Genomic DNA, 12,500 nt, shown 5'->3' with positions numbered 1-12,500 from the left:
GCCACCCCTCATTTAGCAGACGCCTTATTCCAAAGCGAGTTACAATCGATACATTTGGCTAAGCAAGTGAATCGTCAATCCACCAGTCGTAGCAGGAAGAGTAATCTAGCTCAGGCCAGGGGTCATTGACAGTCGTCGTGATAGAAAAAGAAACAACGTTTTTTGTTGTTGTTTTTTTGACACTGGAGAGACAGTACAAGGGGGGCAGTAGAAGTCTCAGGAGACACAGTATAGCAGGAAGCAGGTGTCTCAGGAGACACAGTATAGGGGGAAGCAGGTGTCTCAGGAGACAGTGCTGGGGGGTAGTAGATGAAAGACAGACACGCACAGACACACACGTTAAATGAGTAAGACTCCCGTACCGGCGAGGAAGATGAGGAGTGTCCCGAGGGCCAGGTAGCACACGCCACGGTAGTTATGCCGTGGGCCGGGCCGGTACGAGGGCGAGCCCTGCGATTGGCCCGTCCGCTCGCAGGGGACGCGGCGGTCGTCTGTGACGTCGTCAGAGAGCTTCACCTCCACATGGCTCTCTGCCTCGCCGTTCTCCGGCTGCAGGGTGAACCTGCTGTACCGCTCCCCGTTAAACTGGAGAGAGAGGGAGAGAGAGAGGGAGGGAGGGAGAGGGAGAGAGGGAGGGAGAGAGAGAGAGAGAGAGGGAGGGAGAGGGAGAGAGGGAGGGAGGGAGAGAGAGAGAGGGAGGGAGGGGAGGGAGAGAGAGAGAGGCAGAGACAGAGAGAAAGAGAGACAGAGAGAGAGACAGAGAGAAAGAGAGACAAAGACTTGGTTATAAAGGGCTGAGAAAGCTACAGCAGACTGGGTACTGGCCTGGGTACCAAAGTTTCTTGTGTCTTCTGAAACAAAACACAGACAACACACACAGAGAAACTCACCATTTTGGAAAAAGTCAACCTCGCTTGATCAATAGTCGATGCCATCTTTTATCTGGGGAGAAGAAAAGAAGAAAAAAAAAGAAAAAAGATGAGAAATTAGGAGAAGGTGAGGGAGAGAGAGAAAGACAAAATGCCTGAAGATCATGGAGAGAACAAGAGAGAACACAAAAGGAGAGGGGATGAGAGAACAGGGGACTATTTTCTTTTGAGCAGTGTATTATGACTCAACGTTTTAACACAGCAACCATTCAGACCCACTCTACACAGACTTTCCATAGCCAACAGTCTAGACAGAGATGTGTCAGGAAATGTGTTTGCCTGGGGTGGTCCAGCGGTCTAGCACGCGGTCGACAGTGCACACGTATGCCGATGTTGGCATGGGTTCGAATCCGGCCCATGCCTTGCTGACATGCCCTCTCTCTCTGTCTGTCTTCACTATATCTGTCCAATAAAATATAATAATATATAATATGAGTGGGACTGCCCCACTCCGAAAAAATTACTTAGAAAAACAAAATAGGGGCACTTAGGTGGCGTAGCGGGTTAAGCACTGACCATGTAACCGCAGGGTCCCCGGTTCAATTCCGGCCGGGGACATATCCTGCATGTCATCCCTCCTCTCTCTCTCACCCATCCTTCCTGTCATAATCTATACTGTAACTGTCAATAAAAATGAAAAATATGAGTGGGACTGCCCCACTCAGAAAAAATAGAACTACGCTTAGTCACACGGAGACAGAACAACCTTGTGGTCGACTGCTGTTCTGCCGTTACTGAATAACTAATAAACCAGAACTTTGTTCTCGCCTCTTCCTTTAAGTTCTGTGCCAGGAACACACACACATATTTTCTTTGTCCGGCTTGAGGCAAGACAGGGGCCAGGGATAACAAATGTTCCCTCCTGGCCTAAAAACTCTCTGATATAGGCCTACGTGGATTTTTCTTGCAAGTTTCCATGGTTCCAAGAGACCATGCCAGGTGAGTTGGCAGGTAGATGGCTGCACCCACCCTCTGGAACTCTCTCCCCATAGTGATCCGCAACGCCCCCATCCTGGTCACCTTCAACACCCCCACCCTGGACTCCTTCAAATCAGCCCTCAAAACCCATCTGTTCACCAAGGCCTTTGGCCCCAAGTCACTGTTTCTGTTTTGTTTGTTTTCTGTCTTGTCTGTCTGTAGAATTGTAAAGCGTCCTTGGCTCTATAAATCCAAGTTATTATTAATATTATTAGGGATGCACGATATTATCGGCCCGATATTGGGAAATTAATGTTATTAAATATTTAGCGGTTTTATAAATGTTTTGCCGATATAGAGCCGATAATATGAAGCCGGAAATATTTCCGGTTGTCGCGCTCATGATGCTGCGCCTGCGTACAGCCATGCAGTCAATTAACGGTAAGCTAAGGTAAATAGATAGCCAATGTTAGCTAGTGCTAATGTTCACCATCTCTGTAGTCTGCTCTAACATACGCAATCAAACAGTGCAGGCAACCCATGCTGTTCTGTGAATGAGACGAGCTATTGACTGATGGCTTTCTACTGCCAAATCATATTATTACAGCAAACATGTCGGTAGTTTGGCATCTGTTCTCTGAACAACAAGGAGAGGCTCATTCCGACATTGACTTCTGTTTTCGTTTTTGCGATTTCAAAATAAAAGCGCGAGCTAAGCGTTGTTGAAAATGAATGACACATCGCTAGTCAACTAACACAGCTTGTTTTGTGAGCCTGCTAACAATGTAAAGTAGTGTTCTAGTTAACTAGGTAACAATGTAAAGTAGTGTTCTAGTTAACTAGGTAACAATGTAAAGTAGTGTTCTAGTTAACTAGGTAGCAGTGGGGATTACTCACCCAATCCATGCATTGCAATAGTTTGGCTTGACTAGCGAGTGTGATGTGATTTTCAACAATGTTGAAATGTATTTCCTTTTTTTAAATAAATGAACATTTGAAGAGTCAGAAGTGTTCTCTTTGTTGTGTTAACAATAGTGATGTAAGTTAGATTTGGTGAGATCACTATGGAATATTAAATCATCAATCTTTGCTCACTACATAGCCTTTCTTACCTTCAGGTGTGCATGAACTACAGGTTATCAACTGTGAAATTATATCTGTTCTCATATCGGTTACCGGCCACGAGAAGCGGGTAAACATCGGTTATCGGTATCGGTTGGAAAAAATGCATATCGTGCATCCCTAATTATTATCATCATCATTCATCAGTGGAGTCCAGCGGATCTTCTTGTAGGTGGCATGTCGTTACAGAGTATGCACTCTCATCGGTAGAGGGGGGGCAGTGTCAATGTCTTTCAAAGGTCAGGTCATGATGGCCGTTGTTTTTCACGGCCTCCCTTGGTGGAACCGGCAGTATCCGCCCTACTTAAAGTTGACTGGGTAGGCCTACCTAGTACCTATGTTTGGAGCAGGCGAGTGTTGAAATCCACACACTCTTTCACAAAACTCTTGTTTCTGTTGGCATCTCGCAATACAGCTGTTCCCCAAACAAGCTACTCCTCCTCGTATTTAGTATCTTTCTGGTTGTGCGATTTGATTGGACGGTGGCAAGCATTTGGGAAACTAAGCGATTTGCAGCGAGGTGTATTCAGTTGATTTCAACACCTCAACTGCACAGGACAAACATGGAAATTGGTCCAAAATATCAAGTGATGGTGGACTTTTAAAGTTGCCTGCTAAAGCAGAATGGGGCGGACGGGTAGGACTTGGAACACAGACACAGAAACTACTTACTGCAACTTCCTGCAACCACCCAACCACCAACCGTCAAGCTGCTATAACCTGCTGCCTCTCACCCATCCAGTTGCCCCCCCCCCCCACCCTCCCACCACCACCACACATCTGTGTCTTCATTACTCTCTCAGAGAACAGCTTATTCTCAGGACCTTCACCTCTCACACACTGCCATCACAGCCAAACACACAAGAAGACACAATAAGGAGATACAATCTAGGCCTAATCGAAAATAAATCCCCTGTTTCCACAACACAGAGATAACCTTGTACAGAAATGAGCACGGTGGTATGCGCACAGCCGCACGCACACACAATTGGCCTTGTAGAGGCGGGGGTGCGGCCAAACACACGAACAGGAAACACTCTTAGTTAAAATCCCGCCAAGAGAACCCACAGGACCAGTTGTACGACTCACTGTGTTACGCACGGTCACACACAGACACATTGTTCCAGGAAACAATTAGAAAAATGACAATAATCATAATGTTCCCGCCACGTGTTGGGTGACATGCACTGAACCTTGGCACGCATAGGCCTATCTCATTCTGCACCAGCGCCCATAAGTCTTTCTTTCTTTAGTCACAGCTATGCACCTGCTGTCTGCTGAGTGAGTAATACGGCAATGACTGGAGAGAAATAGACACACTGTCTTTCACCCCTCCTCCCTCAATCTCCTGTTCATCACACTCGAGTCAGGCCAGGGGTCTATACTAATCACCTAGGTAACTAACAGCACTTTTTAAAGCACTTTGAGCTGCGAAACTGTTTGCAGGAAAAGTGCTATACAAATAAAAGTTATTATTATTAGAGACACAGGACAGAACACTGACTCAACTGCTATAATAATAGGCCTAGGGAGGGCCTACTTAATGCACGGTAAGCAGGACATAGGAGGCTATGTGCACACTGGACATTATTAATAAGGATGGGGTTTCATTTTAAAAGGCACACTCACTCTGTCTGAGTGGCCATCCACAGACTGATCACACACACACACACACACACACACACACACACACAGGCTCTCAAACCAAGGTCACACACACTTCCTGCTGGACCCGGCCCACGTGGTGCACATGACGAAACCATCCCACACTGGCTGCGTTCGGAAACACGCTCTGGAAATGTGATCAGCACTCGCGACACGCCTCTTGTCCAATCAAATGACTTGAGTCCCTTTTATGACTTTGAACGCAAAGTGTGCGCTCCGGCGCTCTCACGGCGTGTTTACGAACGCAGCCACAGAGACTGGCTACTACAAGAGACTAATAACCTATAACCAGATGAACTAGGCCTAACTACGTATCTCATTCTCCTAGAAGACACATATTCCAATAACTTACTGTCTGTCTGTGTTGCATGTGTCGGTGCCAAGCTGCATAATTAATGTCAGCTAAGCTAAGCTAAGCGTCATTTGTCTCACCATCGATTACATATATTCACATATTATCATCGCTATTCAGGCAAGCAAGTAGGAGACTTGTGAAGCTTCTATCTTCACATGTAAAAAAAAAAATCATCCGTCTGGAAAATGTTATCTGCACAATATTTCAGATAACAAGAATATTGCTGCAATAAAAGCTACCGTTCGACACTCTGTCTCTCGCTGTTATCTGTATCTAGATTCTCGAGGTAGTAAAAGTAAAGATGTTATTTCACCTTCTTCCCCCGTGGCTCTGCAGTGAGACTGTCCTCGTGCCCCGGCCGGTGCGTCTGCTGCGTGCGTGCAACCTTCGGTGTCCTCGCCTCCGCGCGGTAGTTCCGGGATCACGTAGGCATAGGGGGTGCCGTTCGTAAACACGCTCTGGAAATCTGACCAGCACTCGTGGGAATGCCTCTCGTCCAATCGAATGGTTTGGTCCCTTTAAGACGTTGAACCGTGAATATGTAAATACGTAAATAAATGTGATTTAATTTAAAAAAATATTATATTAATATTGAAGTTAACTGCAGATTATTAATTATTAATCTCTGAGTATTGGAGAAGGGGTAGGATTAAATAAGCTTATGCTTCTTCCTACTCCTTTTCGGACATGTAAACAAGTAAATAGTGTTTTTGTTTTGTTTTGTTTTTTCTTGTTTTTTCTTGTTTTTTGTTGTTGTTATAACTATTTCTTTTTTCACATGTTCGAAATCAAGCTTTCATTCATTCAACCGCAGTGTGCGACCCGGCGCTCTCAGAGAGGATTTACGAACGCAGCCCGAATATTCGTCGAGCTCACGTCACGTGTTCGACGTCGGTCCTCCTCGTTTGGTTAGGAGCGAAGAAATAATAATGACCTGCTCTGTCTACAAAACCTCCGACATAGATATGCCTCTTACATGTGATAGCAGGGGTTGCAAGTGTGTGTTGGAAAACATTGCTACCTACCGCAGCCTCCCGGGCAGAACATTACAGGACCACCAACAGCTTCTTTTCCCTTCAGCTGTCAGACTTTAGACTCTCAACTCTGCACTGTCTCACTGACCACACAGCTGCACTTGTGTTCTGTGTAGATCATGCTGTACATAGCCCATCCCTGTGTATCATAGCCCACAGCCTGGATTTTTGTATTGTTGTATACTATCACTATATACGCTATATTTATCATATATGTATCATATGCATCATAGCCTGTACAATTGCACATTGTATATAACCTCAATTCATATACTGTATACCACTGCACATATACATGCAGTCACCATTGTATGACATGGTATGACATTGCACATCACGCTACCATTTGCACTTTACTGTATAGATTGCTGTAAATACTGCTACTTATCACTGCAATACATTCTCTTACATTTAACATTTTTGGCGTTTTGCAGACGCCTTATTCCAAAGCGACTTACAATCAATACATTTGACTAAGCAAGTGAATCATCAATCCACCCGTTCTAGCAGGAAGAGTAATCTAGCTCAGGCCAGGGGCCATTGGCAGTCTCTGTGATAGATGAAAAAAGTTAAATTAAACTTTCACATTGATTTGGAATTTTATTGGAAATTATAACAGGTCAAGAATATTGAAGAATAATGACTGGTATGGTAGCTGCTAAGAAAATGATTCTATTGGATTGGAAATCACCTCCACCTCCCTGCTTCCAGAAATGGCTCAACGAATTAATCAGTATCATGCAAATGGAGAGAATACGCTTCTACAACTCTAAAGGTCCCAATAGATATTTGAACATATGGGGTCCAATTATTGATTATCTAAATATTTAAAGAATTGTTGATTATATCCTGTAGTGATGCAAGCCTGTACTCTTTTTCTTTTTTTTCTTCTCTTTATTTTATTTTACTTGTACTCTTTAGTTGTATCCTTGTAATACCTGACAATGTTGCATTTTGGGAATTGGTTGGAACCAAATCATACTAGACATGTACTGTATACCAATACCTGGCAGCTTGTTGTTTGTTTGTTTGTTTGTTTGTCTTGTGTATAAAACTGAAAAACTGAAAATAAAATATATATATACAAAAAAAAGAATGTTGAAGGATATTGTTGTTGCTCTAAAGGGCTCTGCACACAGCGTGCGATTTCTGTTGCGCGTCAACGTTCCATTTTGAAGTTTGAATGGAAGTCTATGAGAAAATCATAAAACATCGCATCCCAATGCACACAGCGTGCGATGCAATTTCTGTTGTATGTTCTCATAGACTTCCATTCAAACTTCAAAATGGAACGTTGACGCGCAACAGAAATCGCACGCTGTGTGCAGAGCCCTTAACTCTAGAATGTTGCTCCATCTCTAGAATGTTGCTCTATCTCTAGAATGTTGCTCTATCTCTCTTTTGCGGCCGAGAGAACACACTCCTCCCAGTCAGTCCTCTGCCTGGGGCTGCACACCCTACCACATCTGTCTTACTTCCTTTATTGATGTGTGCTCCTTTTACTGGAGGAGGAAGTGGACACTTCCCCCTCTATACACCCCCCCCCCCCACACACACACACACACACACACACACACACACACACACACACACACACACACACACACACACACACACACACACACACACACACACACACACACACAGACAAACACACAGATCAGATTATTCTGCTGTTAAAATCGTTTCTTCTTTTTAAAAACAAAAATCACCTTGACTGTTGGGATTTGTTTCGGGGGGGTTTTGGCTCTTTTTCGCTTTCTATTCTCTGTTTCACTAGTTTTGTTTTGGCTCACTGACTGAATGGAAGAATAGCAAAACTCTGGTCTCCAAATGATTTTTTTTAGAATTCCACACTAAATATGTGTCTCATTTACTTTTTTACAATAGAGGATGGTGTATAGTTTAATGTAGGGGAGGTTTGAGAAGTTGGAAAACTCCCATAGAACCGGTAATCATAGTAGACCAGCTTGTACATTCTCACCCCAAAATACTACAGGCCTCTTCTTTAGTATGTCATCTTAGCTATATCTCTGATATATTCTTTTAAAAACAGACCTCTAGTTCTATCCAAACTCTAGCCAGAGAGCTATGCATGGTCACTCAATGGGAGATGGAAAAAAACAGCAACAACTGTCTGCTACAATGTAATGATGACACAAGTCTTTGCCCATTGAGAGGATGTTCTCTTGTGTAAATTGGAAATGCAAAGACAATGGTCTGAGTTACACACAATGTTCAGTTTCCCATTTACTGCCATTGACCTTTGATTAATTGTTACATATCGTTAACCTCATAGCATAATTTTGGCCAAATTTAGATATCTGCCTAACTCTACTCTCCTAACACTGCTGATTCACTGTGCATTATTGCCTATGATGCCATCAGATCAGCCATCAGAATGCTTGTTACATTCCAAAATCACTATCTGCCCAAGTCATCTCTTTGGCATTTTTGACACTACATACAAAGATGGCTCGGCTCTGACCCTGGACCATTTTGCTCTACTTACACTAGCTCACTATTGTAGACCGTAGTAAGACTGCCCTCTAGTGGACACCCTGCGCACCACGCCTAACATAACGGTCTCTCCCTCCAGGTGCATCTAAAACATTTTGAATATCGTGGAAAAGTTCATTATTTCCCGTAATTTCATTTGAAAAGTTCACTTTCATATATTCTAGATTCATTACACATAAAGTGAAATATTTCAAGCCTTTTTTGTTTTAATGTTGATGATTATGGCTTTATTTATTCAAATTTAAAAAATCCAGTAGGCCTATCTCAAAATATTAGAATATTACATAAAACCAATAAAAAAGGATTTATAAAACAGAAATGTTGACCTTCTGAAAAATATGTTAATTTATGCACTCAATACTTGGTCTGGGCTTCTTTTGCACAAATTACTGCATCAATGTGGCGTGTCATGGAGGCAACCAGCCTGTGGCACTGCTGAGGTGTTAGGGAAGCCGGGGTTGCTTTGATAGCGAGGCAGTGTTTTCATCAAGAACTTGGAGGAATCTATTGACAGCCAGCCTCTCTATGACATGTTTTTCTACATTTGGAAAGGTCCTCTCCTGTAAGGTGGTGTGTGATGAGAATGGCCAATCTAAAGGCCACGGCTATGTGCAATTTGAGTGCCAGGAGGCTGCTGAGAGAGCCATTAAGAGGCTGAACGGCATGCTGTTCAATGACACATTAGTGTTAATTGGACACGTCAAACCTAGCGAAGAACGAGAGGCTGAACATGGAGCCAGGGCTAGGGAGTTCACCAATGTGTACATCAAAAACTTTGGAGAGGATATGGATGACCCAAAAACTGAAGGAAAAGTTTGAAATATATGGACCGACCCTGAGTGTCCGGGTCATGACCGATGACAAGGGTCAGTCCAGGGGGTTCGGCTTTGTCAGCTTCGAAAGGCATGAGGACGCCCAGAAGGCCGTTGACGACATGAACGGTAAGAAGATCAATGGGAGAAAGGTCAATGTGGGCCGCGCCCAGAAGAGAGGAGAGCGCCAGGCTGTGCTGAAGCTCCGGTTTGAACACATGAAGCACGAGCGTATGACCAGATACCAGGTTTGTGGCCTCCAGTTCTCTGATACTAGCACAGAAGTCGATATTACTTATACATAGTTATTGTTGACGCATTTGAGGTATGAACAACACATCACTAAACAGGGTTTTATCTGCACCAGGCATTCATCACAAACCAGTACAGTGTCTGACTCTGCGCCATGCCCAACATAGTCTGGGGCGGCTGTGTCTCAGGAGGTAGAGCTGCCGTCTAATGATCGCAAGGTTGGCAGATAGGCGGTTCGAGCCCCGGCCGGCCACATGTCGAAGTGTCCTTGGGCAAGACACTGAACCCCAAATTGCTCCCAGTGAGCGGGCCAGCGCCTTGCACGGTAGCTTGCCGCCATTGGTGTGTGAATGTGTGTGTGAATGGGTGAATGAGAGTCAGTCCATTTAGCATTAGTCATCGACCCCTACGAGTCTGCTCCACCATCTGGATACGTCATGGCTCCCTTTCCACAGACCCAGAGGCTGCACAGACATCTGACCCCCTCCCAGCTTGAGTTCAAAGCGACTAAGACGAGGGATGGAGACAGGGCCGGTCCTAGGCATTTAGGTGCCTTAGGCGAGAGTATGATTTGATGCCCCCGCCTAGGCGAGAGTATGATTTGATTTGGCGCCACCACCACCACATTAAGCCACTGCCTCATCACCACCCACACATTCAACAGTAAAAATATGGACAACAATGGTTTCAAGACAAAAATAGACAGTAGGCTGAGACATATTTTCATAGAGACATGAAAGTCATAGAGACAAAATTATTGAAATTTAAATGTTTTTTTGTTTTTGGGGGGGGCATTTGGCGCCCCCCAGGCATTTGGCGCCCTAGGCAACCGCCTAGTTCGCCTATGCCTAGGACCGGCCCTGGATGAAGATCCAGATATTAAAAGCTACTCCTACAACATTGAGAAATCTTTTTTTAACATTGAACAACTTGAAACTTCCATAATAAATATTGCAATATGAACAAATGATTTCATTACCAAATGAACACAATGTACTCTGTCCTCATCGCAATAAACGTCCGCTCTACAATGTGCAGTTTTATCACACAGCAGCAACAATACCACAGATGTCGCAAGACGTTTTGAGGGAGCGTGCAATTGGCAGGAATCTCCTCCACCAGAGCTGTTTTCGATTTATACAGAGTTGTGAACACAATTGGAGAGAAATAGGCCTCCAGTACAACGGCCTCTCATTCACACATTCACACACACACAGTCACACAACAATGGAGGCAAGCTACCATGCAAGGCGCCGGCCCGCTCACTGGGAGCAATTTGGGGTTCAGTGTCTTGCCCAAGGACACCTCGACATGTGGCCAGTCGGGGCTCGAACCGCTGATCTGCCAACCATCATTAGACGCCGGCTCTACCTCCTGAACCACAGACGTCCGAAAGCGTGCTGATCCTGGTGTTTCTGGCCCGCAGCTCCCTACCACCGCATCTACATTTTAGACATTTAGCAGACACCTTTATGCGCATTAAAAAGTAGCTACTGTAATCTGAAATGTAGTAAAAACAACAACAACAATTAACGTAACCAGAAATTAAGTTTACTTGAACACACCAAGAAGTAACTTTATGTCTGGTACATGAGATTTGAAAAATATGGCTCAATTAAGTAGATATTAAATTCTTCCTCTCCCTCTTCCCTCATCCCTCCATCCCTCTCTCCTCTTTCTGCCACCGGCAGCACATTCTCCTGTTTATGGCTCAGTCCAGCAGGAAAACAAAACCACATGGCTTAGCTCTGTATCCCCCCAAACAACTCCCAACTCAACTTAGTGTGTGTGTGTCTGTGTCTGTGTGTGTGTGTGTGTGTGTGTGTGTGTGTGTCGAATCGAATCAGAGATTTTGATCAGTAGATCAGATCAAATCAAATTAGATCAGGTCAGATCAGATCAAATTAAATTGTATTCGCCGCTTACATGTACATGTACAAAGTACATGAGCACTTTAAGCTGCAACGTTTGCAGGAAAAGTGCTATACAAATAAAAAGTGATTGTTATTATTACATCACATGCAGCCGTAACTGACATAGGTGAAATGCATTGGGATCTTGCTGCTCGCTCAACAACAACCAACAGGTCTACACTAAGAGTCATACAACAGGTCAACACTAAGAGTCATAGTAAAAGAAGAAAAGTGACAATAGCACTACTGAAGATAATGGGCAATAATTTCAGGTGTCAAGGGGAGGGGGGGGGCTAGTATAGAGCTTGGAGGGGGGGGGTGATGATCAGTTGACAGTGTTATGTGTGGGTGTGTTTGTGGGTGTGGGTGTGGGTGTGGGTGGGTGTGTGTGTGTGTGGGGGGGGGGGGGGGGGTTGAGAGAGAGAGAGAGAGAGAGACCTCGGGTCATATTTAATGTGACCGGTAATAAATTAAAAGGACCTCTTTATAGTCTGCATGTTTTTCTCAACATTTCCCTCCCTCATACACAGCAACTGAATACTGTGTGACTTCCACATGCCTTATGGTTCATCATGCCTTATGGTTAAACCACGTGGTTATGGTGACAGTTGGGCACATTCAGGAAAGGAGGCAGATGGACCACTGTGTCACTGTGGCTGTCTTTTAGTTTTCTTTGTTTTTTTTCTGTTCTATCTGTCTGACTTTCTGTCTGTAAAATCTGTAAAGCGTCCTTGGGTTTGTGAAAGGCGCTATATAAAACCAAGTTATTATTATTATTAGTAGTAGTATGCAAACTGGTTGAAAAGGGGCCTTGTGTCCGACACATGACGATGGAGGGGAGAACCGTGTGAGAGGTATAACCAGAGGGAGGCAGCAAAGGACAGAAAATGGACATCCCTGATTCTCTCTCTTTCTCTATCCATCTCCTCTTCTGATACCTTCCAAAGGAGTCAAGCTTTTTTAGCCTGAGTGTATGGAAG

General features: G+C 44.3%; 2 protein-coding genes across 2 annotated transcripts in view; one reads left to right on the top strand and one right to left on the bottom strand.

The window, feature by feature from the left end:
• The window catches only part of tfr1b (transferrin receptor 1b), a gene marked incomplete at its 5' end in the record, with an annotated part of 8,976 nt that extends 8,041 nt beyond the window's left edge, over window positions 1-935 (bottom strand). The window contains 2 exons of the mRNA XM_080547277.1: window positions 363-585; window positions 891-935. Coding sequence (XP_080403403.1) covers window positions 363-585; window positions 891-935 — 268 coding nt within the window. The remainder of the gene's footprint in view (window positions 1-362; window positions 586-890) is intronic.
• Window positions 936-9,393: 8,458 nt separating this feature from the next.
• Window positions 9,394-12,500, top strand: part of sh3kbp1 (SH3-domain kinase binding protein 1) — a gene marked incomplete at both ends in the record, with an annotated part of 33,427 nt that continues 30,320 nt past the window's right edge. The window contains one exon of the mRNA XM_080547276.1: window positions 9,394-9,586. Within this exon, the coding sequence (XP_080403402.1) occupies window positions 9,394-9,586 (193 nt within the window). The remainder of the gene's footprint in view (window positions 9,587-12,500) is intronic.

The sequence above is a fragment of the Nansenia antarctica genome (genome assembly GCF_963989245.1).
Source record: "Nansenia antarctica genome assembly, chromosome: 17".
Classification (NCBI taxonomy): Eukaryota; Metazoa; Chordata; class Actinopteri; order Argentiniformes; family Microstomatidae; genus Nansenia; species Nansenia antarctica.
The sequence above is the reverse complement of the archived record's forward strand: the minus strand, read 5'-3'. Positions and strand labels throughout refer to the sequence as shown.